This window comes from Coregonus lavaretus (assembly GCF_964263955.1).
Source record: "Coregonus lavaretus genome assembly, chromosome: 2".
Lineage (NCBI taxonomy): Eukaryota > Metazoa > Chordata > Actinopteri > Salmoniformes > Salmonidae > Coregonus > Coregonus lavaretus.
Window position 1 is genome coordinate 56028278 of NC_139989.1, and position 27678 is coordinate 56055955.

The 27678-nt window shown below is 47.0% G+C and overlaps 1 protein-coding gene across 1 annotated transcript in view; it reads right to left on the reverse strand.

The window, feature by feature from the left end:
- The window catches only part of LOC311146317 (tectonin beta-propeller repeat-containing protein 1-like), a 46154-nt gene that overhangs the window by 18005 nt on the left and 471 nt on the right, over positions 1 to 27678 (reverse strand). Inside the window, exons 2-13 of the mRNA XM_084182806.1 lie at positions 24236 to 24468; positions 23913 to 24098; positions 23538 to 23660; positions 23124 to 23246; positions 21682 to 21856; positions 21267 to 21370; positions 21005 to 21106; positions 10411 to 10538; positions 2120 to 2592; positions 1183 to 1289; positions 845 to 1000; positions 420 to 572 (exon numbers count right to left, since the gene is read on the reverse strand). Of these exons, the coding sequence (XP_084038932.1) occupies positions 420 to 572; positions 845 to 1000; positions 1183 to 1289; positions 2120 to 2592; positions 10411 to 10538; positions 21005 to 21106; positions 21267 to 21370; positions 21682 to 21856; positions 23124 to 23246; positions 23538 to 23660; positions 23913 to 24098; positions 24236 to 24460 (2055 nt within the window). The 5' untranslated portion in view covers positions 24461 to 24468. The remainder of the gene's footprint in view (positions 1 to 419; positions 573 to 844; positions 1001 to 1182; positions 1290 to 2119; positions 2593 to 10410; positions 10539 to 21004; positions 21107 to 21266; positions 21371 to 21681; positions 21857 to 23123; positions 23247 to 23537; positions 23661 to 23912; positions 24099 to 24235; positions 24469 to 27678) is intronic.

Sequence of the window (27678 nt, forward strand, 5' to 3'; positions counted from 1 at the left end):
ATAAGTGAAATAATCTGTCTGGAAACAATTGTTGGAAAAATGACATGTGTCATGCACAAAGTAGATGTCCTAACCGACTTGCCAAAACTATAGTTTGTTAACAAGAAATTTGTGGAGTGGTTGAAAAATGAGTTTTAATGACTCCAACCTAAGTGTATGTAAACTTCCGACTTCAACTGTAGTGCAATACTTCTGACCAGGGCACTTAGGGTGCCATTTGGGACAAATCCCTAAACTCTTATCTCTGGCAAGGCTACTTTAATTGGGAAGTTAACTTGAGGGCTGTTGTAACCTGTGCCGAATTTGGATTTTTAAAATGTAGGTCCCCCCCAAAAATGGGCATTACAATATCTATCCATTCTCTATTCAAAACATTAGATATGCTGTTTCTATCTGAATGGAGGCCAACCCAGACCTACCCAGTCAGCCATGTCCTTCTCGGTTTGTGCAGCCAGGACCAGCGGCCATCTTTGTTTCGTACTATCTGACGTGTACACCGCAAAGGCATGATGGGAGCTTTCCCTGAGCACAGGAACCAGCACTGTCACGTCACTTATAAACACATGGAGGTACTGAGAAAGATAGAGAAACAGAGGGAGAGAGGGAGATGTGACAACCAATCTAGAAATGTAGATGATTGAACAATTCAAAGCAGTACAGTAGCATAGCGGTACATTATGAGTAGTAGGTGTCTACTCATTCGATTCTGTACGTGAGAAAGACATTGGCCCGTTCAAATTCCTGATTGGACAGGTAAATGATTTCTAATCAGTGATTACTTCAAGGAAGAGAGGCAGGAAGGATGGATGTTTAAGGAATTTGAGTGTGATTGAGTCTCCCTCACCTTCTTCTCGTCATACTGGGTGAAGTAGATGAAGAAGATGGCATCCCTCTTGCCGTTGCCGTTGGTGGATTGCTCCAGGGCCACGCCCACATCCACCCAGCGATAGGGCTTCCAGTCCCTCCACCAGCGCATGCTGCCCTTCCTCACCCACACAGACTGACCCGTACACAGTGTCTATTAGACAACTCTCCATTTAAAATCACGGTTCCTACTTCTAGCACCCCCTCAGCAAAATCATTATTTTTATGAATCATCAGTGACGTTAAACTATTAACAGTCTGTCACAAGACTAAACCTGAGAAAGTGAAACTAGCTTGTATTGTGTGTGTTAATCTTACCGTGCTCCTCTCCACTGGCTCCTTGCTGGTGGTGGTGTTCTCTGCCTTCCTAGCCGTGGAGGCTTCTGGTTCAACAGGGGCGATGGACAGGGCAGTGGAGCATGGGTCTGGTGCACACACAGTTAGATAACAGACAGCATATACAAATTATAAAAGAGTTCGATAGAGATATCAGGACAAGGATTTTTCCCTAACCATGTGACCCCACCAGGAAAAAGTCCAGGTACTAGAAATAGCCTGTTTAATTAGTTCAGTAAAGTTAAAGCTCAGACACACCGGTAGCATTGTTAAACGTTTGCCTGCCGACAGTGTCGGCAGTCAATCTCTTTTAGTGTTCACACAGCAGACCTTGGAAGTTGTCAGCCACTCTGCCTTGTTAAAATACTCCTAACCAGGGGGTGGCAGTAGCGTTGTTTGGCAATGCATATCTGTGTGTATTGTTTATGGTCTACATTCCAAGCTATCTGCTCTAATGTTGCTATTTTGTAGAACGCCCTCGATGATACTAGCCAGATGGCCACAGCTAGATAACTACCTAGCAAGATGATGAAGAAACAAGCTCCTACAAAACATTGCCGGTTTTAGACATTTATCACGCCGAATAGCCACCACTAGTCAGCTAGCGGCTCATCCGTGGATGTACAGAGAAAATGCCTTCTTTTTTCATTTTTTGGTTGTTGGCTCCCCCACGTGGGGGTTCGTGCTCTCTGATTGGCTCAAAGCCAAGTTGTTGGCCACTGACGAGCATTGCGATTCTACAGGTAGAATTGGTAGGTTCGTCGCTACCAGGTCAGCATGCAGCAGGTACCGCTTTTGTTCTAGCAAGAGAAGGAACGGCCTCCCACTGCAATAAGTACCTATCAGCAGTGAGACTTGTGTGTTTCATGCTTTAGGTAGTAGTCTGAAAATGGTGAGGCTGGTGAGTGTTCCTACGTACCTGCAGGGCTGAGCCAGCTCATCTGAGCTGTATGGTCCACATCGCAGCCTCCGCCAGAGATCCAGGCCCATACTGGCCCGTCCTCCTCCCCCAAACCCAGAGAGGGCTCCAGACCCAGGGGGTAGGTGGCCACCGAGGTGGAGGGTCCCACATCCCCTGCCCTGCCTAGAGAAGATGCCTCTCCCTGGGGGCTCTGAGCTGCCTCCAGGTCCACATTGCACATGGGGGCTGGGGTGGCCTCGCCATCCTTCCCCTGGGGTGGCTTTTTGGGGGTGGGTGTGGGGGTTCTTAGGGGCTCGCGGTCAGCCACCAGGCTGGAGATAAAGCTGTCGCTGGTGGGGATGAAGGGTTTGGGGGTGTCCCGTGGCCCTGGGGTGGCGGTGAGGAGGGGCTCTGTGTCCCCTGAGTCCTCGCAGGTCAGAACAGAGCCCTGGGAAGCCTTGGTCACCTGTCCCCCATACTCACAGCCAGCACTGGACAACCGAGACAAAGCAGAGGGAAAACTCCATAAGGACACTCATATTATGTGTATAAATATGCCACTTAAAGACACACATACAGTATGTTTGTGACAGCCAAAGAGTTCAGTAAATCAGTTGGTAACATGACAGACAACTATCAAAATAAAACTGCATCTCTATCTTCTATACAGTAATTGTTAAGCCTAAATGTAGTCTTAGGAACATATACACCAGCGTTCCCCAACTGGCGGCCTGCGGGTGGTTTTATTTGGCTCCCCAAGTTCTGAGAAAAAATTAAATAATAATAATATTTAATAATAATAATAAGCCATTTAGCAGACGCTTTTATCCAAAGCGACTTACAGTCATGCGTGCATACATTTTTGTGTATGGGTGGTCCCGGGGATCGAACCCACTACCTTGGCGTTCCAAGTGCCGTGCTCTACCAGCTGAGCTACAGAGGACCACATTTATTGTTGGACAGAGACAAAAAATACCAGGAAATCAGCTCCAAGTGATTTTAACTGAAGAAATCGGTTCCTAAGTATTCCCTCGCATAATAGAGAGAAACGTGATCATATAGAAATGTAAGCAAGGTTTGAAATGATTATATTTTAGTCAAACATTATATCTGTTTGGGCTTCTTGCTGACCGCAAGAATTTGCCGTCTACAAATTATTTGTAATTATGTTTCCGGCCCCCTGACCATCCGCTCAAAATGTTTTATTAAATATTAAAAATATTAAAAGAAAACGGCCCACGGCTGAATCTAGTTGATGATCTCTGATATACACACTGAATGCAGGTTGGATGAGAATCTGACCACTTACTAAACGTATCACATAGACACCTAATCACCACCCAAACATTCTGGTCCACCCAATATGGTCCATCTACAGTTGAAGTCTGAAGTTTACATACACTTAGGTTGGAGTCATTAAAACTCGTTTTTCAACCACTCCACACATTTCTTGTTAAAAAAATATAGTTTTGGCAAGTCGGTCAGGACATCTACTTTGTGCATGACACAAGTAATTTTTCCAACAATTGTTTACAGACAGATTATTTCACTTATAATTCACTGTATCACAATTCCAGTGGGTCAGAAGTTTACATACACTATGTTGACTGTGCCTTTAAACAGCTTGGAAAATTCCAGAAAATTATGTCATGGCTTTAGAAGCTTCTGATAGGCTAATTTACATCATTTGAGTCAATTGGAGGTGTACCTGTGGATGTATTTCAAGGCCTACCTTCAAACTCAGTGTCTCTTTGCTTGACATCATGGGAAAATCAAAAGAAATCTGCCAAGTCCTCAGAAAAACAATTGTAGACCTCCACAAGTATGGTTCATCCTTGGGAGCAATTTCCAAACGCCTGAAGGTACCACGTTCATCTGTACAAACAATAGTACGCAAGTATAAAGACCATGAGACCACGTAGCCGTCATACCACTTAGGAAGGAGACGCGTTCTGTCTCCTAGAGATGAATGTACTTTGGTGCGGAAAGTGCAAATAAATCCCAGAACAACAGCAAAGGACCTTGTGAAGATGCTGGAGGAAACAGGTACAAAACTATCTATATCCACAGTAAAACGAGTCCTATATCGACATAACCTGAAAGGCCTCTCAGCAAGGAAGAAGCCACTGCTCCAAAACCGCCATAGAAAAGACAGACTACGGTTTGCAACTGCACATGGGGACAAAGATCGTACTTTTAGGAGAAATGTCCTCTGGTCTGATGAAACAAAAATAGAACTGTTTGGTCATAATGACCATCGTTATGTTTGGAGGAAAAAGGGGGTACCATGCAAGCCGAAGAACACCATCCCAACCGTGAAGCACGTGTCAAGGCGTGCTGAAGGTGGGTGTGGTGTAGGAATCATGCGCAGGACACAGAGGCTCAGTCCAAAGGCTTTAGTGCAATAAATATATATCCAACCGAAGCAAAATAAGCCCGAAGGCAAAATGCACGACGCACACAGGCGACCAAACGAATGACGCACAAACATGTGCAAACAACCCTCTCAAACACTGGAGGGAAAAATGTAGCTCCAAAACACGAAACAGTAGTACAATCACACACAATGACAAGCACACACAACGAGAACTAAATAGGGCACTAACGAGGACTAACAAGACACAGGTGTACAACATCCAGACAAAACCAATCGAACATGAAACATAGATCGGTGGCAGCTAGTACTCCGGGGACGACGACCGCCGAAGCCTGCCCGAACCAGGAGGAGGAGCAGCCTCAGCAGAAACCGTGCCAGTACCCCCCCGTTGACGCGCGGCTCCAGCCGTGCGCCGACCCCGGCCTCGGGGACGACCAGGAGGACGCGGAGCAGGGCGCGCGGGATGGTCCCGGTGGAACTCCGACAGGAGAGATGGGTCTAGGATGTCCCTCCGCGGCACCCAGCACCGCTCCTCCGGGCCGTACCCCTCCCACTCCACGAGATACTGAAGACCCCCCATCCGGCGTCTAGAGTCCAAGATGGACCGAACGGTGTACGCCGGAGCCCCCTCGATGTCCAGTGGGGGCGGAGGAGTCTCCCCTATCTCATTGTCCTGGAGTGGACCAGCTACCACCGGCCTGAGAAGAGACACATGGAACGAGGGGTTAATATTCCTATACTCAACAGGTAGATGTAATCTATAACATACCTCGTTCAATCTTCTCAGGACTTTAAAGGGCCCCACAAACCGCCGACCCAGCTTCCGGCAGGGCAGGCGGAGGGGTAGGTTTCTGGTAGAGAGCCAGACTCGATCTCCGGGTGCGTACACCGGCCCCTCACTGCGGTGGAGATCGGCGCTCGCCTTGTGACGAAGGACGGCCCGCTGCAGGTGGACGTGGGCAGCGTTCCACGTCTCTTCCGAGCGCCTCATCCAATCATCCACCGCAGGGGCCTCGATCTGGCTCTGCTGCCAAGGTGCCAGAACCGGCTGGTACCCTAACACACATTGGAAGGGGGTTAGGTTAGTAGAGGAGTGGCGGAGAGAGTTCTGGGCCATCTCGGCCCAGGGAATGTACCGTGCCCACTCCTCCGGCCGGTCCTGGCAATACGACCTCAGAAACCTACCCACATCCTGGTTGACACGTTCTACCTGCCCGTTACTCTCCGGGTGGTACCCTGAGGTAAGGCTAACCGAGACCCCCAAACGCTCCATGAACGCTCTCCAAACACGAGAGGTAAACTGGGGACCTCGATCAGACACTATATCCTCGGGTACCCCGTAATGCCGGAAGACATGGGTAAATAGGGCCTCAGCGGTCTGTAGGGCAGTAGGAAGACCCGCCATAGGGAGAAGACGACAGGCCTTAGAGAACCGGTCCACAACGACCAGGATGGTGGTATTCCCCTGAGAGAGGGGAAGGTCTGTCACAAAATCCACCGAGAGGTGGGACCATGGTCGTTGTGGAACGGGCAGGGGTTGTAACTTACCCCTGGGCAGATGTCGGGGCGCCTTACACTGGGCACACACCGAGCAGGAGGAGACATAAACCCTCACATCCCTAGCCAAAGTGGGCCACCAGTATTTAGTGCTGAGGCAATGCACCGTCCGGCCGATACCCGGATGTCCAGAGGAGGGTGACGTGTGAGCCCAGTAAATGAGTCGATCCCGAATCTCGCGCGGAACGTACTTCCGACCCTCAGGACACTGTGGAGGGCTGGGGTCGGTACGCAACGCTCGCTCGATTTCGGCATCGACCTCCCACACCACCGGTGCCACTAGGCAAGACTCCGGTAGTATGGGAGTGGGCTCAACGGACCTCTCCTCCGTGTCATACCGCCGGGACAGCGCATCTGCCTTACCATTCTGGGACCCAGGGATGTACGTGATTTTAAATACGAACCTGGTGAGAAACATACTCCATCGAGCCTGGCGAGGGTTCAGTCTCCTCGCTGCCCGGATGTACTCCAGGTTCCGATGGTCAGTCAAAATGAGGAAAGGGTGTTGAGCCCCCTCAAGCCAATGCCTCCACACCTTAAGGGCTTGAACTACAGCTAACAGCTCCCTGTCCCCAACGTCATAGTTACGCTCCGCCGGGCTGAGATTCTTACTGTAAAAGGCACAGGGGCGGAGTTTAGGTGGCGTGCCGGACCGTTGAGAGAGAACGGCCCCTATACCAGCCTCAGACGCGTCTACCTCGACCTGAAAAGGTAATGCGGGATCCGGATGCGCTAGCACCGGAGCCGAAGTAAACAGGTCCTTCAGTCTCCTAAAGGCCCTGTCCGCATCGGCTGACCACTGCAGGCGCACCGGACCCCCCTTCAGAAGGGACGTGATGGGAGCTGCCACCTGTCCAAAACCCCGGATAAACCTCCGGTAGTAATTCGCAAAGCCCAAAAACTGCTGCACCTCTTTTACAGTAGTTGGGGTTTGCCAATTACGCACAGCGGACACACGATCCACCTCCATTCTCACCCCTGACGCGGACAACCGATAACCCAAAAAGGAGACCGACTCCTGGAAAAACAGACATTTCTCTGCCTTGACATATAGGTTGTGCTCCAACAGCCTCCTCAATACACGCCGCACCAGGGTTATATGCTCGGCTCGGGTAGACGAGTACACCAGAATGTCATCAATGTATACGACCACCCCTTGTCCCTGCATATCCCGGAAAATGTTATCTACGAAGGATTGGAAGACTGATGGAGCATTCATCAACCCATATGGCATGACGAGATATTCGAAATGACCAGACGTGGTACTAAACGCTGTCTTCCATTCGTCACCCTCCCTAATGCGCACCAAGTTATACGCGCTTCTGAGATCCAGTTTTGTGAAAAACCGCGCTCCATGCAATGACTCCGTCATGGTCGCAATCAGAGGGAGTGGATAACTGTATTTCACAGTAATCTGATTGAGACCACGGTAATCAATGCACGGGCGCAACCCTCCATCTCTCTTTTTCACAAAAAAGAAGCTCGAGGAGGCGGGAGAAGTGGAGGGACGAATGTATCCCTGTCTCAAAGATTCGGCTATATAAGTCTCCATAGCTTTCCTCTCCTCTTGAGACAAAGGATACACATGGCTCCGTGGGAGCGCTGCGCCTGGAGATCAATCGCACAATCCCCCTGTCTATGAGGAGGCAACTGCGTCGCCCTAGTTTTACTAAACACGAGTGCTAAATCCCCATATTCAGGCGGAATGTGCAGTGCGGGCACTTGGTTTGGACTTTCCACCGAAGTCGCCCCCACGGAAACACCCAGACATCGCCCCTCGCACTGAGCAGACCACCCATCGAGAGCCCTCTGTTGCCACGAAATAGCAGGGTTATGGGTGCTTAACCAGGGAATCCCCAGCACCACTGGGTACGCAGGAGAGTCGATCAGATACAACTGTATAGTCTCCTCATGACCCCCCTGCGCACACATCCGAAGTGGCGCTGTGATCTCCCTGATCAACCCCGACCCCAACGGACGGCTGTCTAAGGCATGAACGGGAAAAGGTTGGTCAACAGGTAGGAGAGGGATCCCTAACTCAAAACAAAACTTACGATCAACAAAATTCCCAGCTGCGCCTGAATCTACTAGCGCCTTATGCTGGGAATGAGGTGCAACCTGTGGAAAACAAACAGGTATACAAAAGTGTGCAACAGAAAGCTCTGGGTAAGTGGGACGTCTACTCACCTGGGAGGCCCCCCCAGTGCGTGACCTGTTGTCGTTACTCCCGGAGAACCCTCCCCAGCACCTGGCCGTAGTGTGCCCTCCACGACCGCACTTGGTGCAGGAGACAGGCCCCCTCGGGCTCTTCCTACTCCGTTCTCTAGCGCCGGCACCCCCGAGCTCCATAGGGCTCGGCTCGGAGGTGCCGGAGGGCGGAATGGACGGACTCCCCTCGGGACGTCCACGGGTGGCCAGCAGGGTGTCCAGACGGATGGACATATCGACCAACTGGTCGAAGGTAAGATGGGTATCCCTGCAGGCCAACTCACGTTGAACGTCCTCTCGTAGGCTACATCGAAAATGGTCGATGAGAGCCGTTCATTCCACCCTGCATCCGCCGCTAGAGTCCGGTACTCTAGAGCGAACACCTGAGCGCTCCTCCTCCCCTGTCTCAAATGGACCAGACGCTCCCCCGCCGCTTTGCCCTCAGGTGGATGGTCGAACACGGCCTTGAAGCGGCGGGAGAACTCGGCGTAGGTAATGGTGTTGGCGTCCATCTTCCTCCACTCGGCGTTAGCCCACTCCAACGCCTTGCCCGTGAGACAGGAGATGAGGGCGGAAACGCTCTCGTATCCCGAGGGCACCGGGTGTACAGTGGCCAGGTAGAGCTCTACCTGCAGGAGGAACCCCTGACACCCGGCAGCTGTTCCGTCATACGCCCTCGGGAGCGAGAGCCGAATCCCCCTGGGTTCCGAACCTGGGACTGGTGGACCGACCGATGGGATGGACAGGGTAGGTGGAGGTGTGGGTACACTGCTGGCCTCCCATCGGTGCATGATGTTGATTACCTCCTGTAGAGCGGTCTCCAGGTGTGTGATTCTGTCAAGGCGTGCTGAAGGTGGGTGTGGTGTAGGAATCATGCGCAGGACACAGAGGCTCAGTCCAAAGGCTTTAGTGCAATAAATATATCCAACCGAAGCAAAATAAGCCCGAAGGCAAAATGCACGACGCACACAGGCGACCAAACGAATGACGCACAAACATGTGCAAACAACCCTCTCAAACACGGGAGGGAAAATGTAGCTCCAAAACACGAAACAGTAGTACAATCACACACAACGAGAACTAAATAGGGCACTAACGAGGACTAACAAGACACAGGTGTACAACATCCAGACAAAACCAATCGAACATGAAACATAGATCGGTGGCAGCTAGTACTCCGGGGACGACGACCGCCGAAGCCTGCCCGAACCAGGAGGAGGAGCAGCCTCGGCCGAAACCGTGACAGCACGGGGGTGGCAGCATCATGCTGTGGGGGTGCTTTGCTGCAGGAGGGACTGGTGCACTTCCCAAAAATAGATGGCATCATAAGGAAGGAAAATTATGTGGATATATTGAAGCAACATCTCAAGACATCAGTCAGGAAGTTAAAGCTTGGTCGCAAATGGGTCTTCCAAATGGACAATGACCCCAAGCATACTTCCAAAGTTGTGGCAAAATGGCTTAAGGACAACAAAGTCAAGGTATTGGAGTGGCCATCACAAAGCCCTGACCTCAATCCTATAGAAAATCTGTGGGCAGAACTGAAAAAGCGTGTGCGAGCAAGGAGGCCTACAAACCTGACTCAGTTACACCAGCTCTGTCAGGAGGAATGGGCCAAAATTCACCCAACTTATTGTGGGAAGCTTGTGGAAGGCTACCCAAAATGTTTGACCCAAGTTAAACAATTTAAAGGCAATGCTACCAAATACTAATTGAGTGTATGTAAACTTCTGACCCACTGGGAATGTGATGAAATAAATAAAAGCTGAAATAAATCATTTTCTCTACTATTATTCTGACATTTCACATTCTTAAAATAAAGTGGTGATCCTACTGACCTAAGACAGGGAAGTTTTACTAGGATTAAATGTCAGGAAATGTGAAAACTGAGTTTAAATGTATTTGGCTAAGGTGTATCTAAACTTCCCGACTTCAACTGTAGCTGGTCTAACCACCACCGTTGTATATTGCTTTGAAATGCATGTCTGTTTATGAAATTGAAGGAGTGTCCAGGTATTTACAATAAGATATGCCTATTTACATGGAAATACATTTTGTGATGTCACCATACAAAATACATGCAATCAATACACTATAAAACTATCTAATACAATGCAAAAACACTGGAAATTGAGCATTCTCTGTGTGTACTCTACATGTAACTGACCTGGGTTGGACCATCTCTTTGCTATGACCCCATTTGGCAGAAACAGGTATCCAGCCCCTCCCACTGGGCTCCGATGGGGTGACACCCTTCCTGAAGTACAGCCCACGGTCCTCTCCAACTCCCCACACCTTAATTAATTAAGCATTTATGAACATTTATAATGGCTTATTCATAAACATAGTGTTATCCTAAACATCACACCCCCCACTGTGGCTGGACTACATATTAATTCTTTAAAAAGTATATTTTTGTTGGCACAAAACTACCTCCATACTCCCATTCATTTGTATGGGTTACCTTTAGACGAGACCCGTGACACCATCGTGTTCGTGAGAGTCTCCCATTTCTATAGAGTGGTGATATTAGTTTATAGGCCAAACCGTTCGGATGCTACAGACATTTTCTTGAGAAGACCGATTTTCAGGATGTCTCCTGGTCTGACAAACAGCGCTGTAGCTCTGCCACTTTCCACCACAAATACGGAAGGGCGACAGGCGGATGCGGTGGATTGAGACACAGCACATGCAGATATCTCTTGCTTAAACTGACAGATTTTGATGGGGATTTTAAAAAAATTGTCTTACTTCGATTGACGCAACGATGCGTCAATACACTCTAGGGGTCTGAACGTCAGGTTGGACATATGCCAGAGAACAGATAAAAACGATACAGTAAAAATACAATATGGCTACAGTAAAAATACAATATGGCACCAGTAAAAATACAATAAAAATACAATATGGATACAGTAAAAACCAATATAGACCGACCCGAATGTCTGCTGTCAAGTGCTACTTTAAAAGGCCATTTAACCCTAGTGTCATCTAATACAAGTGGCATCCATAACTCTGGGACAGGACTGAAATATGAAATATGGGCTATGATGTATTGCCCTACTCAAATTAGCGAGTGTCCCATATGGCACTCAGAATATAGGCCAAGGATATATAAGGCTGGGCTGGGGCCGCTGCTGACAGTGACTAGTGGTTAGTGTAGCGGAGAGACAGGCTCCTGTTTCAGAGAGAGGAGGAAGGAGAGAGACAGGAGAGGAGGGGGGAGGAGAGAGACAGGAGAGGTTGGGGGAGGAGAGAGACAGGAGAGGAGGGGGGAGGAGAGAGACAGGAGAGGAAGGGGGAGGAGAGAGACAGGAGAGGAGGGGAGAGGAGAGAGACAGGAGAGGAAGGGGGAGGAGAGAGACAGGAGAGGAAGGGGGAGGAGAGAGACAGGAGAGGAAGGGGGAGGAGAGAGACAGGAGAGGAGGGGGGAGGAGAGAGACAGGAGAGGAGGGAGACAGGAGAGAGAGGAGAGGAGAGGAGGGAGTAGGAGAAGGGAGACAGTAGAGGAGGGAGGAGGGAGGAGACAAGAGGAGAGGGGAGGAGCAGGGAGACAGGAGAGGAGGGGGTAGGCTTGGGCGGTATTCCGTATATACCGGGGTATTTGCAGTCAAATGGTGCAATACGTTAGGAGCTAAAGAAGATCGCATTTTTCATTTCACATAATGTCACAGAATGTTTCATTATGAAGCTTACTGGTAGTTCCCAGTCATGTGTTGTTTGTTTACAAGCACAACGACCAGAGACCGGAGCCTTGTGAGTTATTCACTATTGTGCAGCACGAACCAGGTGATCTAGTTACAGTATGTATGGAATTTACAACTAAATATCTTATAACTATTAAGTTAACCATCTAAAATGTGCTAAATCAGTGGTCACCAATCTTTTCTGAGTTAAGATCACAGTCAAAATGCAAGCAGAGATGTACCGCTCAGATTTTATTTTTAAACATGACTTAAAAACTTAAGTCTATGCAACATTAACCAATTAAAAACAGTTCTGTAGCAATGAGGTTTGTGCAGTAGGCTATAGGCCCAATACATCATCACTGCATATTGGCTATGCTTGAATTGCCATGCCAATGTTGTTCTTCTCAGACCATTTTGAAATTATATTTTTTTACTGGCCTGCATCTGACGGTCAGTCTGAGAGGATGGAGCAGCGGTGAGGCTGCCTCTCACCCGACTCACGGTGCCTCCGCTCTCCCTCACTCCGCTGAGAAAAGGGGACACAGTCTTCCAGCTGATGGCGAAACTTAAGTCGCATTGCATTATTTCTGCCTCATGCACCAATTTGTTGTTACTCTTATGACCAGAGAAAGTTAAATATTTATTGATATTAAAAAAGACAAGCTGCTAATAATAACAACGCAAGCTTATTGAAACACTTTGCTATACACATTCATTGCAGCAGCAGTGCTGGTTGTAGTAGTGAGAACGTTCATTTTATGGCTTATAAAAGTGTTGAGCAAAGTGTTGACAGTGCTGAGTAACAACTTAAACATTAACTTACTCATGAAAACAGCAGCTCTTTGCTGTATTCGTTGAGTCTCTCTAGTCATTGTTTTAAAAGTTTTGAAATCTCACTGTAGCAACTTTGCTGTGCGTTCGAGGCTTCTTTTTACAGTCTATGGCGCAAAGAAAACTGTGCAGACACAGTGATCTGAGATATCTGATTGGCCAGCGGTGGGCCAATAAGTGCACTTGATTTGCCCTCTGGGCCTGCCGGGTAGGCAGAGTTCTACCTTCAGACACATTAAATGGTTCAAAATGGGAACACTTTGCCTTCCTGGCGCTAGGGTTGCTGAATGAAGTGCACCTACCGCCAACAGCATGAAACAAATAAAAAAATAGGAACACAAGGCTTTATCGTTGGCTTTTTTACAGAAATGTTTGGTGATCGACTAGGAATGTCTTGGAGATCGACCAGTCGATCGCCATCCACTGGTTGGTGACCAATGTGCTAAATGCTCTGCAGTTGTACATTTGGTTTTCTAATTTAGTAGTTAGCTATCTAGCTAAGTGGTTAGCTTCTTCCAAAATCAAGCTTAGCTTGGTAACAGCAGAGAATTCCCTCCTGGATCAAGAGCCTTGCTGTCTAATATTTGTTTTGTGCGTACAATGCGCTCGTTAGAATTCTCTATGGGATTTTACATGTACTTATTAGCATTGCTAACCTTTGGATTACAAAGGTTCACTGGGGTTTGTAAATAGGTCAGTATGAAGGTATGACAATATGGATACCACCCAAGCCTAGGAGAGAGGAGACAAGAGAGAGACAGGAGGAGGAGAGGGGAGGCTGGAAATTAGAGGAGAGGGCAGACAGGAGAGGAGCGGGTGGAGACAGGAGAGGAGAGGAGGGGGTAGGAGACGGTAGAAAGGAGGAGAGAGAAGAGGGCAGAGGGGAGAGTTTGCAGTACTAGCAACTCCTCTCTTAGACTCAGCAGAGGGAAACAGAGCCAGCAGCCCCTTCAACCTCCACCCTGACTTCAACTCCAGCCCAGCCCCAGTCCTGTACAGAAATACACCACCAGGGAAATGTGAATCGGTCAAGACTGGGAGTGCCAGAACCTGGGCTAGGGAAGAAGGGGGAGGGAGGAGGTGAAGGGGCAGACTGGGGGTTGAATGGTATGTGTGCAGGATCTAATTATGCTTAAATCGTCAAACAGACATGAGAGAATGGCCATGTAATCAGAACTTGGTTGTCACAGAGGATGAGAGCCCCCCTCCAAACACACACATCTCTTCTAAGGTTCTAACCAGCACTCTCCATTAAGAGAGGAGAACCAGCAAGTCTTAGAAAATATGACAACGACAAGATACTGATCATTACAAATCTACCTACAGTGCTGTGAAAAAGTATTTGCCCCCTTTCTAATTTTCTCTACTTTTGCATATTTGTGATACTGAATGTTATCAGATCTTCAACCAAAACCTAATATTAGATAAAAGGGAACATAAGTGAACAAATAACACAACAATTACATATTTATTTCATAAACAAAGTTATGCAACACCCAATTCCCCTGTGTGAAAAATTAATTGCCCCCTTACACTCAATAACTGGTTGTGCCACCTTTAGCTGCAATGACTCCAACCAAATGCTTCCTGTAGTTGTTGATCAGTCTCTCACGTCTCTGTGGAGGAATTTTGGCCCACTCTTCCATGCAGAACTGCTTTAACTCAGTGACGTGTGGGTTTTCAAGCATGAACTGCTTGTTTCAAGTCCTGCCACAACATCTCAATTGGGATTAGGTCTGGACTTTGACTAGGCCATTCCAAAACTTCCAATCTGTTGCTTTTTAGCAATTTTCATGTAGACTTGATTGTGTGTTTTTGATCATTGTCTTGCTGCATGACCCAGCTGCGCTTCAGCTTCAGCTCACAGACGGATGGTCTGATATTCTCCTGTAAAATTATCTGATACAGAGCAGAATTCATGGTTCCTTCTATTAAGGCAAGTCGTCCAGGTCCTGAGGTAGCAAAGCATCCCCAAACCATCACCACCATGCTTGACCTTTGGTATGATGTTCTTACTGTGGAATGCAGAGTTTGGTTTTCGCCAGGCATTACTGGAACCATGTTGTCCAAAAAGTTATACTTTTGAATCATCTGTCCATAGAACGTTCTTCCAAGAGTCTTGATGATCATCCAGATGCTTTTTGGCAAACTTTAGTCAACATTTTGGACGAGATGGGTCCCATTATTTGATGTGATGTGTGTTGTCCAATGATGTATATAAACCCTGGATTGCAGATCCTATGTATTGGCCATTGAGAGGCTTTGAAGCCACCGGTCGGCCATATTGGCACTCCCCAGTATGAGCAGTGCTTCATAGGAATGAATGGAATTCTACAGTATTTCAATTAAAGGTTTCAAGGACAAAATTACATGTATTTAAAGTATTTTTTTTGTTTTAGTGGGGGACAGTAACATCAGTAATCTCAAAAAATGTTATTTTAAGGGGAAATGTTTTTATATATTTTTAGCTTGCATAATATATATAAAAAAGTATGCATTAAGGTGTCTTTAATAGAATAACGTGGCAAAAACATTAATAAATTCATTTCTATACCTTCCAAAATATATGTTTACAATGGTGGGGGAGTGTCAAAATGGAGGCACGGTGGCTTCAACACAGCACCCCATATCAGTCATCTAGTGTATATACAGTTGAAGTCAGAAGTTTACATACACTTAGGTTGGAGTCATTAAAAGTTATTTTTCCAACAATTGTTTACAGACAGATTATTTCACTTATAATTCACTGTATCACAATTCCAGTGGGTCAGAAGTTTACATACACTAAGTTGACTGTGCCTTTAAACAGCTTGGAAAATTCCAGAAAATTATGTAATGCTTTAGAAGCTTCTAATAGACTAATTGACATCATTTGAGTCAATTGGAGGTGTACCTGTGGATGTATTTCAAGGCCTACCTTCAAATTCAGTGACTCTTTGCTTGACATCATGGGAAAATCAAAAGAAATCAGCCAAGACCTCAGATAATGAATTGTAGACCTCCACAAGTCTGGTTCATCCTTGGGAGCAATTTCCAAACGCCTTAAGGTACTACGTTCATCTGTACAAACAATAGTACGCAAGTATAAACACCATGGGACCACGCAGCCGTCATACCGCTCAGGAAGGAGACGCATTCTGTCTCCTAGAGATGAACGTACTTTGGTGCGAAAAGTGCAAATTAATCCCAGAACAGCAGCAAAGGACCTTGTGAAGATGCTGGAGGAAACAGGTACAAACGTATCTATATCCAAAGTAAAACGAGTCCTATATCGACATAACCTGAAAGGCCTCTCAGCAAGGAAGAAGCCACTGCTCCAAAACCGCCATAAAAAAGCCAGACTACGGATTGCAACTGCACATGGGGACAAAGATCATACTTTTTGGAGAAATATCCTCTAGTCTGATTAAACAAAAATAGAACTGTTTGGCCATAATTACCATCATTATGTTTGGAGGAAAAAGGGGGGTTGCTTGCAAGCCGAAGAACACCATCCCAACCGTGAAGCACGGGGGTGGCAGCATCATGCTGTGGGGGTGCTTTGCTACAGGAGGGACTGGCGCACTTCACAAATAGATGGCATCACGAGGAAGGAAAATTATGTGGATATATTGAAGCAGCATCTCAAGACATCAGTCAGGAAGTTAAAGCTTGGTCGCAAATGGGTCTTCCAAATGGAGAATGATCCCAAGCATACTTCCAAAGTTGTGGCAGGACAACAAAGTCAAGGTATTGGAGTGGCCGTCACAAAGCCCTGACCTCAATCCTATAGAACAATTGTGGGCAGAACTGAAGAAGCGTGTGCGAGCAAGGAGGCCTACAGACCTGACTCAGTTACACCAGCTCTGTCAGGAGGAATGGGCCAACATTCACCAAACTTATTGTGGGAAGCTTGTGGTAGGCTACCCGAAACGTTTGACCCAAGTTAAACAATTTAAAGGCAATGCTACCAAATACTAATTGAGTGTATGTAAACTTCTGACCCACTGGGAATGTGATGAAAGAAATAAAAGCTGAAATAAATCACTCTGCTATTAGTCTGACATTTCACATTCTTAAAATAAAGTGGTGATCCTAACTTACCTAAGACATGACATTTTTACTAGGATTAAATGTCAGGAATTGTGAAAAACTGAGTTTAAATGTATTTGGCTAAGGTGTACAGTTGTGGTCAAAAGTTTTGAGAATGACACAAATAAAAATTTTCACAAAGTCTGGTGCCTCAGTTTCGATGATGGCAATTTGCATATACTCCAGAATGTCATGAAGAGTGATCAGACGAATTTCAATTAATTGCAAAGTCCCTCTTTGCCATGAAAATGAACTTAATCCCCAAAAACATTTCCACTGCATTTCAGCCCTGCCACAAAAGGACCAGCTGACATCATGTCAGTGATACTCTCGTTAACCTCGTTTGACCTCACCCTCACACCATCCCCCCCTACTCACAAGGCAGGCAATACGCTTGACCTCATCTTTACTAGAGGCTGTTCTTCTACTAATCTCACTGCAACTCCCCTCCAAGTCTCCGACCACTACTTCGTATCCTTTTCTCTCTCGCTCTCCTACAACACTACTCACTCTGCCCCTACTCAGATGGTAATGTGCCATCGCAACCTTTGCTCTCTCTCTCCCGCTACTCTCTCCTCTTCCATCCTATCATCTCTTCCCTCTGATAAATCCTTCTCCCTCCGATCTCCTGATTCTGCCTCCTCAACCCTCCTCTCCTCCCTCTCTGAATCTTTTGACTCTCTATGTCCCCTATCCTCCCGGCCGGCTCTGTCCTCCCCTCCTGCTCTGTGGCTTGACGATTCATTGCGAGCTCACAGAACAGGGCTCCGGGCAGCCGAGCGGAAATGGAGGAAAACTAGACTCCCTGCGGACCTGTCATCTTTCTACTCCCTCCTCTCTACATTATCTTCCTCCGTTTCTGCTGCTAAAGCCACTTTCTACCACTCTAAATTTCAAGCCTCTGCCTCTAACCCTAGGAAGCTCTTTGCCACCTTCTCCTCCCTGCTGAATCCTCCTCCTCCCTCTCTGTGGATGACTTCGTCAACCATTTTGAAAAGAAGGTTGACGACATCCGATCCTCATTTATTAAGTCAAATGACACTGCTGGTCCTGCTCACACTGCCCTACCCTATGCTTTGACTTCTTTCTCCCCTCTCTCTCTCTCCAGATGAAATCTTGCGACGGCCGGCCGCCCAACAACCTGCCCGCTTGACCCTATCCCCTCCTCTCTTCTCCAGACCATTTCCGGAGACATTCTCCCTTACCTCACCTCGCTCATCAACTCATCCTTGTCCGCTGGCTATGTCCCTTCCATCTTCAAGAAAGCGAGAGTTGCACCCCTCCTCAAAAAACCTACACTCGATCCCTCCGATGTCATCAACTACAGACCAGTATCCCTTCTTTCTTTTCTCTCCAAAACTCTTGAGCGTGCCGTCTCTAGCCAACTCTCCCGCTATCTCTCTCAGAATGACCTTCTTGATCCAAACCAGTCAGGTTTCAAGACTGGTCATTCAACTGAGACTGCTCTTCTCTGTGTCACGGAGGCTCTCCGCACTGCTAAAGCTAACTCTCTCTCCTCTGCTCTCATTCTTCTAGACCTATCTGCTGCCTTTGATACTGTGAACCATCAGATCCTCCTCTCCACCCTCTCCGAGTTGGGCATCTCCGGCGCGGCTCACTCTTGGATTGCGTCCTACCTGACAGGTCGCTCCTACCAGGTGGCGTGGCAAGAATCTGTCTCCGCACCACGTTCTCTCACCACTGGTGTCCCCCATGGCTCAGTTCTAGGCACTCTCCTATTCTCGCTATACACCAAGTCACTTGGCTCTGTCATATCCTCACATGGTCTCTCCTATCATTGCTACGCAGACGACACACAATTAATCTTCTCCTTTCCCCCCTTCTGATAACCAGGTGGCGAATCGCATCTCTGCATGTCTGGCAGACAAATCAGTGTGGATGTCGGATCACCACCTCAAGCTGAACCTCGGCAAGACGGAGCTGCTCTTCCTCCCGGGGAAGGACTGCCCGCTCCATGATCTTGCCATCACGGTGGACAACTCTGTTGTGTCCTCCTCCCAGAGTGCAAAGAACCTTGGCGTGACCCTGGACAACACCCTGTCGTTCTCCGCTAACATCAAAGCGGTGACCCGATCCTGTAGGTTCATGCTCTACAACATTCGCAGAGTACGACCCTACCTTACACAGGAAGCGGCACAGGTCCTAATCCAGGCACTTGTCATCTCCCGTCTGGATTACTGCAACTCGCTGTTGGCTGGGCTCCCTGCCTGTGCCATTAAACCCCTACAACTCATCCAGAACGCTGCAGCCCGTCTGGTGTTCAACCTTCCCAAGTTCTCTCACATCACCCCGCTCCTCCGCACACTCCACTGGCTTCCAGTTAAAGCTCGCATCTGCTACAAGACCATGGTGCTTGCCTACGGAGCTGTGAGGGGAACGGCACCTCCTTACCTTCAGGCTCTGATCAGTCCCTACACCCAAACGAGGACATTGCGTTCTTCCACCTCTGGCCTGCTGGTCCCCCTACCTCTGCGGAAGCACAGTTCCCGCTCAGCCCAGTCAAAACTGTTCGCAGCTCTGGCACCCCAATGGTGGAACAAGCTCCCTCACGACGCCAGGACAGCGGAGTCACTGACCACCTTCCCGAGACACTTGAAACCCTACCTCTTTAAGGAATACCTGGGATAGTATAAAAGTAATCCCCCCCCCAAAAAAAAAAAAAATATTTAAAAATAATAATAATAAAAACTACAAAAATAATTGTAAAGTGGTTATCCCACTGGCTATCATAAGGTGAATGCACCAATTTGTAAGTCGCTCTGGATAAGAGCGTCTGCTAAATGACGTAAATGTAAATGTTAACACAGGAGAGAGTGTTGACAAGGACAAGGCTTGAGATCACTCTGTCATGCTGATTGAGTTAGAATAACAGACTGGAAGCTTTAAAAGGAGGGTGGTGCTTGAAATCATTGTTCTTCCTCTGTTAACCATGGTTACCTGCAAGGAAACACGTGACATCATCATTGCTTTGCACAAAAAGGGCTTCACAGGCAAGGATATTGCTGCTAGTAAGATTGCACCTAAATCAACCATTTATCGGATCATCAAGAACTTCAAGGAAAGGTTCAATTGTTGTGAAGAAGGCATCAGGGCGCCCAAGAAAGTCCAGCAAGCGCCAGGACCGTCTCCTAAAGTTGATTCAGCTGCGGGATCGGGGCACCACCAGTGCAGAGCTTGCTCAGGAATGGCAGCAGGCAGGTGTGAGTGCATCTGCACGCACAGTGAGGCGAAGACTTTTGGAGGATGGCCTGGTGTCAAGAAGGGCAGCAAAGAAGCCACTTCTCTCCAGGAAATACATCAGGGACAGACTGATATTCTGCAAAAGGTACAGGTATTGGACTGCTGAGGACTAGAGTAAAGTCATTTTCTCTGATGAATCCCCTTTCCGATTGTTTGGGGCATCCGGAAAACACCTTGTCCAGAGAAGACAAGGTGAGCACTACCATCAGTCCTGTGTCATGCCAACAGTAAAGCATCCCGAGACCATTCATGTGTGGGGTTGCTTCTCAGCCAAGTGAGTGGGCTCACTCACAATTTTGCCTAAGAACACAGCCATGAATAAAGAATTGTACCAACACATCCTCCGAGAGCAACTTCTCCCAACCAGCCAAGAACAGTTTGGTGACGACCAATGCCTTTTCCAGCATGATGGAGCACCTTGCCATAAGGCAAACGTGATAACTAAGTGGCTCGGGGAACAAAACATCGACATTTTGGGTCCATGGCCAGGAAACTCCCCAGACCTTAATCCCATTGAGAACTTGTAGTCGATCCTCAAGAGGCGTGTGGACAAACAAAAACCCACAAATTCTGACAAACTCCAAGCATTGATTATGCAAGAATGGGCTGTGGCCCAGAAGTTAATTGACAGCATGCCAGGGCGGATTGCAGAGGTCTTGAAAAAGAAGGGTCAACACTGCAAATATTGACTCTTTGCATAAACTTAATGTAATTGTCAATAAAAGCCTTTGACACTTATGGAATGCTTGTAATTATACTTCAGTATACCATAGTAACATCTGACAAAAATATCTCATAACGCTGAAGCAGCAAACTTTGTGAAGACCAATACTTGTGTCATTCTCAAAACTTGACCACGACTGTATGTAAACTTCCGACTTCAACTGTAAATCCTTGGTGTTGTCTCACCTGGTCATTGAGTCCCACATCCACCATCATCATCTCCCCTCCGATGCTGATCCATCCTGAGCCACAGGGGTTATGGGAGTTCACCCCCCGCCGAAACCACACCTGGACACACACACACACACACACACACACACACACACACACACTCACTATAGATCTGCTCTGTAGGGTAGGCTACTGTACTGCTCTACAGACTACAACTAGGTTCCAGAGTCCTTCCTGGTCAGGAGACAAGTTCAGGAAGGGGTGGATGTAGTCTCACTTTGTAGTCCTTAGTGACAGCCCACACCACGCTGACCCCCACACCAACATGGATGGCTCCGCCCTCCTTTACTGGGGGAGAATCCACCACCACCCAGGAAGAACCTGATAGGGTAGTAGAGAAACTATTTGTACGGTAATTGTTTGTGTAAAATCAATACAAAGACTAAACAAAAAGAAAGTTGGCCTAACAAGGTCCTCTGTAACTAAGTCAAAAGCTTGTGAAGCAAAGTTTGCCAATCTCTGTAGTACTACCAATGTTTTCAGAGTAAACCTGCCATATAGGACAAAATAATTAACCTAGCTTCACATCTAACTCTGGCACCACGTCGTTGTCTACATGATCCCTTACACATTACCAAATATATCATCAGTATACTATGAGATGGTTGTGTGGACCAAATATCACCCCATACCTGTAGGACTGTCCAGGCAGATGCCTGTGCGGACCAGTAGCTGTCCGTCCCAGAGTACAGCCCAGAGCAAGTCCCCTGGTCCGGCAGAGATCTGGGCCACCTCCCTGGGGGCCTCCACCTCCTCCCAGCACTGGCCCTCTGGGACCCGCGGCAGGATGCCACTCCTGAACCACACCTGAGGAGAGAGAGGAGGCAACACCACCATGGTCCGTCTCTCAACTGTTCTTGATTATCACACTATTGTGTGTGTGTGTGTCCACATCACCACTCAAGACTTGCGTTAACTCACAACTCTTAAGGGTTGCAAGAGTTAGAAAACATTCTGGTTGAAATGCAAATTAAGTTCAGTTAATGTGTGTGCAGACTTTCATTATAATTTGATGTGATCTTCACATCAGTCAATTAAAAAGATGACTGAAACATAACATTTAGTGAAGGTAGGAATGCAAAGCATTCACATATAGGCACCTCACATGACAAACTTAGAAAACCGCTGCCTTGAGAGTCTCACATTCACTGAAGTAAGTGAGGTTGACCTCAGTCCATTATATTTATAGTGGTGTAAATGGAAGATATATTCACATATTATCCCTATAGAGGACGATATGCTGAGTGATTCCTGGAATAGCAGATCAAGACTGGATGTAAAGAGGAAGAACAGTCTAAGACCCCTACGCAATGATGGAGTAATGCTGCTCTCTAGTGGCCAAATGTTTGAACTGCACAATGATCTACTGTGCTGTATTAATATTCTTGTTTTTTATTACCCCTTTTTCTCCCCAATTTTGTGATATCCAATTGGTAGTTACTGTCTTGTCGCTGCAACTCCCGTACAGACTCGGGAGAGGCGAAGGTCGAGTGCCATGCGTCCCCCTAAACAAGACCCTACCAAGCCGCACAGCTTCTTGACACACTGCTCGCTTAACCCGGAAGCCAGCCGCACCAATGTGTCGGAGGAAACACCGTACAAGTCAGCTTGCATGCACCCGGCCCACCACAAGTAGCTAGAGCGCGATGGGACAAGGACATCCCGGCCGGCCAAATCCTCCCCTAACCCGGATGACGCTGAGCCAATTGTGCGCCGCCTCATGGGTCTCCTGGTCGCGGCCTGGGATCGAACCTGGGTCTGTATTGACGCCTCAAGCACTGTGATGCAGAGCCTTAGACTGCTGCGCCACTCGGGAGGCCTCTAGTGTGCTGTATTTGACACCGCAGCAAGTTGCCAACACTTTGAGGCTCTATGTTATGGTTTTAGGTTGTCATTGTCATCATTAAGATATGCAGGCCTGGAGTGTGCGAGTTTGTACAAAACATGAAGGTGAACAATATTACATTTGAAAGGTATTTTGTAATTGTGTGTGAAGAATCTGTTTGTATACAGGTGAATTAAGACACAGGAAACATCATAGCAGAAGAACCTGTGGTGGATCCACCACACTGACCTGTCCTTGTTGGGACACACCCCACAGGAAGTGATATTGCCCAGGTTGGTCGCTCATCTCCCAGCCTCCACAGCTGATGTCACTGAGGGGGAGAGGGAGCCGATTGGGATGTTCCAAGGGGATCTGAGGATAGAGGGACTGTTAATACGAGGATATATTCACTGTAGGTATTGTAATACCTACAGGGGTGCATGTAGCCTTCAGAGGGGATCTCCTAGCCTGGTCCTAGATCTGTTTGTGTTGTCTTGCCAAATTTTACTCATTGTCACACGTGAGTTGGCAAGATAAATAGACCAGGCTCGGAAAAAGATCTCACACAGAAATGAATGAGGTGGGGAGTCATGGTAGACGACATATGCTCACAATTACGTCAAGAGGACCAAATCAAGTCATGTGTGGGCCTACGTACTGTACCTTGGTCCAAGAGCCTCTGGCTTTGTATCTCCTGTCTCTAATCCATCGCCTACGACAAACACACGAGTTCCACTTCTTCTCTCTGGAGAAGTTAGCAGGAAAGTCCACTGCATACTCCCAGCCCTAAATACACAGATGCACGCACACACATACAAACGCACACAATTAAGCTGACAAGTGAAAGAGTTTAGAGGTCAGCAGTTGGCTCATCTTGATCAACAGCAGTTTGTTTAATGTCTCCAAGGCTTTATAGTGCACTACTTTTGAGCAGGACCTATAGGGCTCTGGTCAAAAGTAGTGCACTAGGGAATAGGGTACCATTTGAGATGCACGCTATAGATTTATTGAGCGCCTCAAAACCTTCCAATCTCTCACCCCGGTCTCAGTAGGGTCTCCTCCAGCGCAGACCTGGTCCACGTACCAGTCCCCCTCCCACTCCCAGCTGTCTGAGGGCAACTGGAAGCTGTGCAGTGGCTGGGCGGTCACCCCTGTGAGGTCACTCCAGGCCCAGCGGTCGGTGGGCAGCAGCACGTCAGTGAAGCCATCCACTGGGTTCCACCTCTGAAACCACACAGTGTTGTAAGGTACAATTGAACACACGGACACTAAGCATGCATGTGCATATGCAGGCACGCACGAACACAGACATTTTGAAATAAGTAAATGTTGGCAGAGGTGAGATGGCATGATCACAATACCTGGTTCTCATAGGTTTCCTCCCGATAGCGAATGGGCACCTCCCCAGGGTCGATATTGAGGTAAACATGGTGGTCGCAGCCAATTCCCCAGCTGCACCTCTGTCCAGCGGTAATGCACTTTAGCTCCAGGAGGGTGTCCTCGTCACGCTCCCAGCGCCCTCTGGTGGTGGATAGGCTGTACACCTTCCCGTACACGTCCACTGCCCATAGGAGCGAGCTGGACATGATTGGGCCTGATGTTAAAACACAGGCAGTTTATAATCCACTCACCACACTGACCCAGCCATTACCGCAACACAACATTGCTCTGTGCTGAGCGTTGTCTATTCTCTAGCTGACTGTTTTAGTAAAAGCTTAGCCACAGATACAACAATGAGCCTGAAGCATCAGGTTGGCGTTTCCACTCACCACCAAATGTGGTGATGAGAGGAAGCCAGGTGGCCGGCTGTGGGAGAACATGGAGCGAGATGCATTTTGCCCAACATTCTGCTAATTTTCTCATTGATTAAACATTTGATTTCAATACAGTTTTCTGTTCCCAAAACTAGAATCTGTTAAGAACAGAGTGGACTAAGTTTTGTAGAGTTATTGCACACCTACACTTCACAGAATAGGCGTTCCCTAACGGAAAGATGCAAATACATGCTAGAACACGCCAATAGGATCTCGCTAGCTCATGCTTGGCTCCGCTCACCTCCTTGCTTGTTCTGCCCACTATGATTAATTTGCTTTTTGGAAATGACAGTGTGTCATCTAACTTGGGTTAGTTATACAAATCTTTGGCTTAGCTGCCAGTAGATTTGTTTTCTACACACTGTCAGTTTTGTTTTCTTTCCTGTAGCCTACCTACTAGCCCAAGAATGTACTCTTAAGGAGTGTAGGCGAGCCTACCGTTACTCCTTAAGGTCCAAGGACTTTGTTATTTTCAGAGGTAACGTTAGACTGACTCTGGCAGCCAAAACAGCCAAATGTGAATCGATTCTCAATTGTGATACTCTTCTTGACTAATGCAAAATATACACTTACTGTACACTGTTTTAACCGGCTTTATCACAGTTGCAGCCTACAGTATTGTTCTGTTATAACACGTTTCTCGAGGCCTTCTTCCGTTAGGCCTACACACAGGTGTTTGGAGCACGCTAGATAGCTAATTAACACAGGTGGTCTCCGCGCTGTAACGTGGAGATATGGCCGTGTGGGAACACTAACCCTAACCCTATAAATATTGGAATGGGGAAATTGGATGTGCCATCCGTCCCAATGATATCCCTGCCAACGGTGTCCGCAGGCTGCTTAAACATTTTTGGTCCCTATTTTAGAGTAGCCTGGCTATGTGGGTTTCAGGACATTTATCTAATTGATATAGCCTAGGCACCGAGGAATAACGGGGTAAGGACCGGCTTGCACCTGAATAACGAAAACCGATCAACGGTTGTCAAGGGACACTGATAAGACGCGTCATGATATCAGACACCCAGGTGCGTTAAAACCGGACACCTGCCATGCATGTTGATGCGCCCCAGCATGGAAAGAAATTCAATATCAATAGGAAAATTGAAATAGGAACATTTAGGGCAACTGACTGTGGTTTGAGGTGATGACAAACAGCAAAACATGACCAAACTTCAATGTATCTCTGTCCTGTCCTGCAAAGTGTCACTGACTTGATAGACTCCACTTGCGTTCTGTCCCCGAATAGATCATCCAATATTCCGTTATAACAGCGACATAGAGAGGTTCAAATGCCTTACTTACTCTCTATCCCCCTTATTGTAGGTTTAGGAGCATTTAGTTGGGCAAATCATCCATCCGATTATTCTATTATGTCCGCTTTTTATTCCCATTCTGAAGGTATAACGTCTCATTCCAAATACACAACAGGAAATGGAGGAACTGTTACTCGGATTGGCTGACATTTTGCAGGTGTCCCGAATCTCGTCCTCTGATTGGACAAACTGCGTGGGCTCGTATATTTTTCCGACGGCTGCAGCTGTTTGACGGAGAAGTGGAGAGACTCACATATAGCCTACTACCGGTATCTTAATTATTAATTCCGCGCCAGTTAGGTCTAAATAATTAAACAGTAGGTAGGTTTTAGTTGACTCAATAATTATCTATCATAATCACGACATTTGCATGCCTTCGAATAGAACATGGGCCAATATTTGTTATTGTCAGTGAGCTACTACAGTGACATGATAGTTATTTTGTTTTAGGCTACACTCTTTATCAAATTGGGAGGCTATATCAATATCTTAATAGGAAATGTGACAACACAAGAAAAGGGCAGTGGAACTGGCGTCGAGGTCCAGACTTAAGTTTGAAGGCTGTATAGCATTTTTTACATTTAACATTTTAGTCATTTAGCAGATGCTCTTATCCAGAGCGACTTACATTAGCAATTAAGGTTAAGTGCCATGCTCAAGGGCACATCGACAGATTTTTCACCTAGTCGGCTCGGGGATTAGAATCAGCGACCTTTCGGTTACTGGCACAACGCTCTTAACCACTAAGCTACCTGCTTGATATAGGCCTAGTGTTGTCATTCTGCACGCAATTAATTCAATAGGGCATGCCTATTATTTATAAATATCATAACCATTATGTATGACTAGCGTTACATTTGGTATACAGCATGTCATAATTGTTGTGCAGAAGTAGGTTTAGGTGAGATAAACCAAGACTGTTGTGTCGGTCTAGTTTAATACAACGTTTGAATGATAGCCTAGTATGCATGCATTTTCAAATACAATTAGAGAGAGGTTCTTGCTGCAGCACAGCACTGGACGTTTTTTAATTGATGGACTGCCACTTTAAGAAGCGCTGGGCGCGTTTAAGTGGTAAGGCTAAAGCAACCGACTGTAGACGAAAGTCGAGGAGTGAAGTCGGGGGAGGTGCATCTGCGAAAGCCGGACACTAATGTAGTTTTCCAACAGCAAGGCTCAGATCAACATGGAAGTGTTGCCATTGTTTAAAAAAATGTTTTCTTTATCATGTTGAAATAAACATGTATCTAACCCCCATATCACACACTGAAATCATAATAAAATATATTATTTGTGTAGTGAGAGAGAGACTCAAATATCACATTTATTTGTATACTGTGAAACTTCAATTAAACACATCCTCAAATAGCCACCTGTCCCTTTTAATAGCCAGCAGGGCAACTACACACATTAGAACAAATAAACGCCAGGTCTAAATGAATTGTTTACTAGTTTACCATGAATTGTTTGAGTTTTAATGTTTAATTTGTTACATTAAATAAATCAGTAATGACTCAAAAAAATTATGGCAATCATCTGTTTTTATCACCAGTAAGAAACTGTTAGCCATTAGCTGCTAACAGCTGACAATTGCTAGCTAACTGACAAGCACAAAAACAGTCAACAACTTCGGAAATACAGACCCCCAGAAATCGGCCGATCGCCCGATTTCGGCAG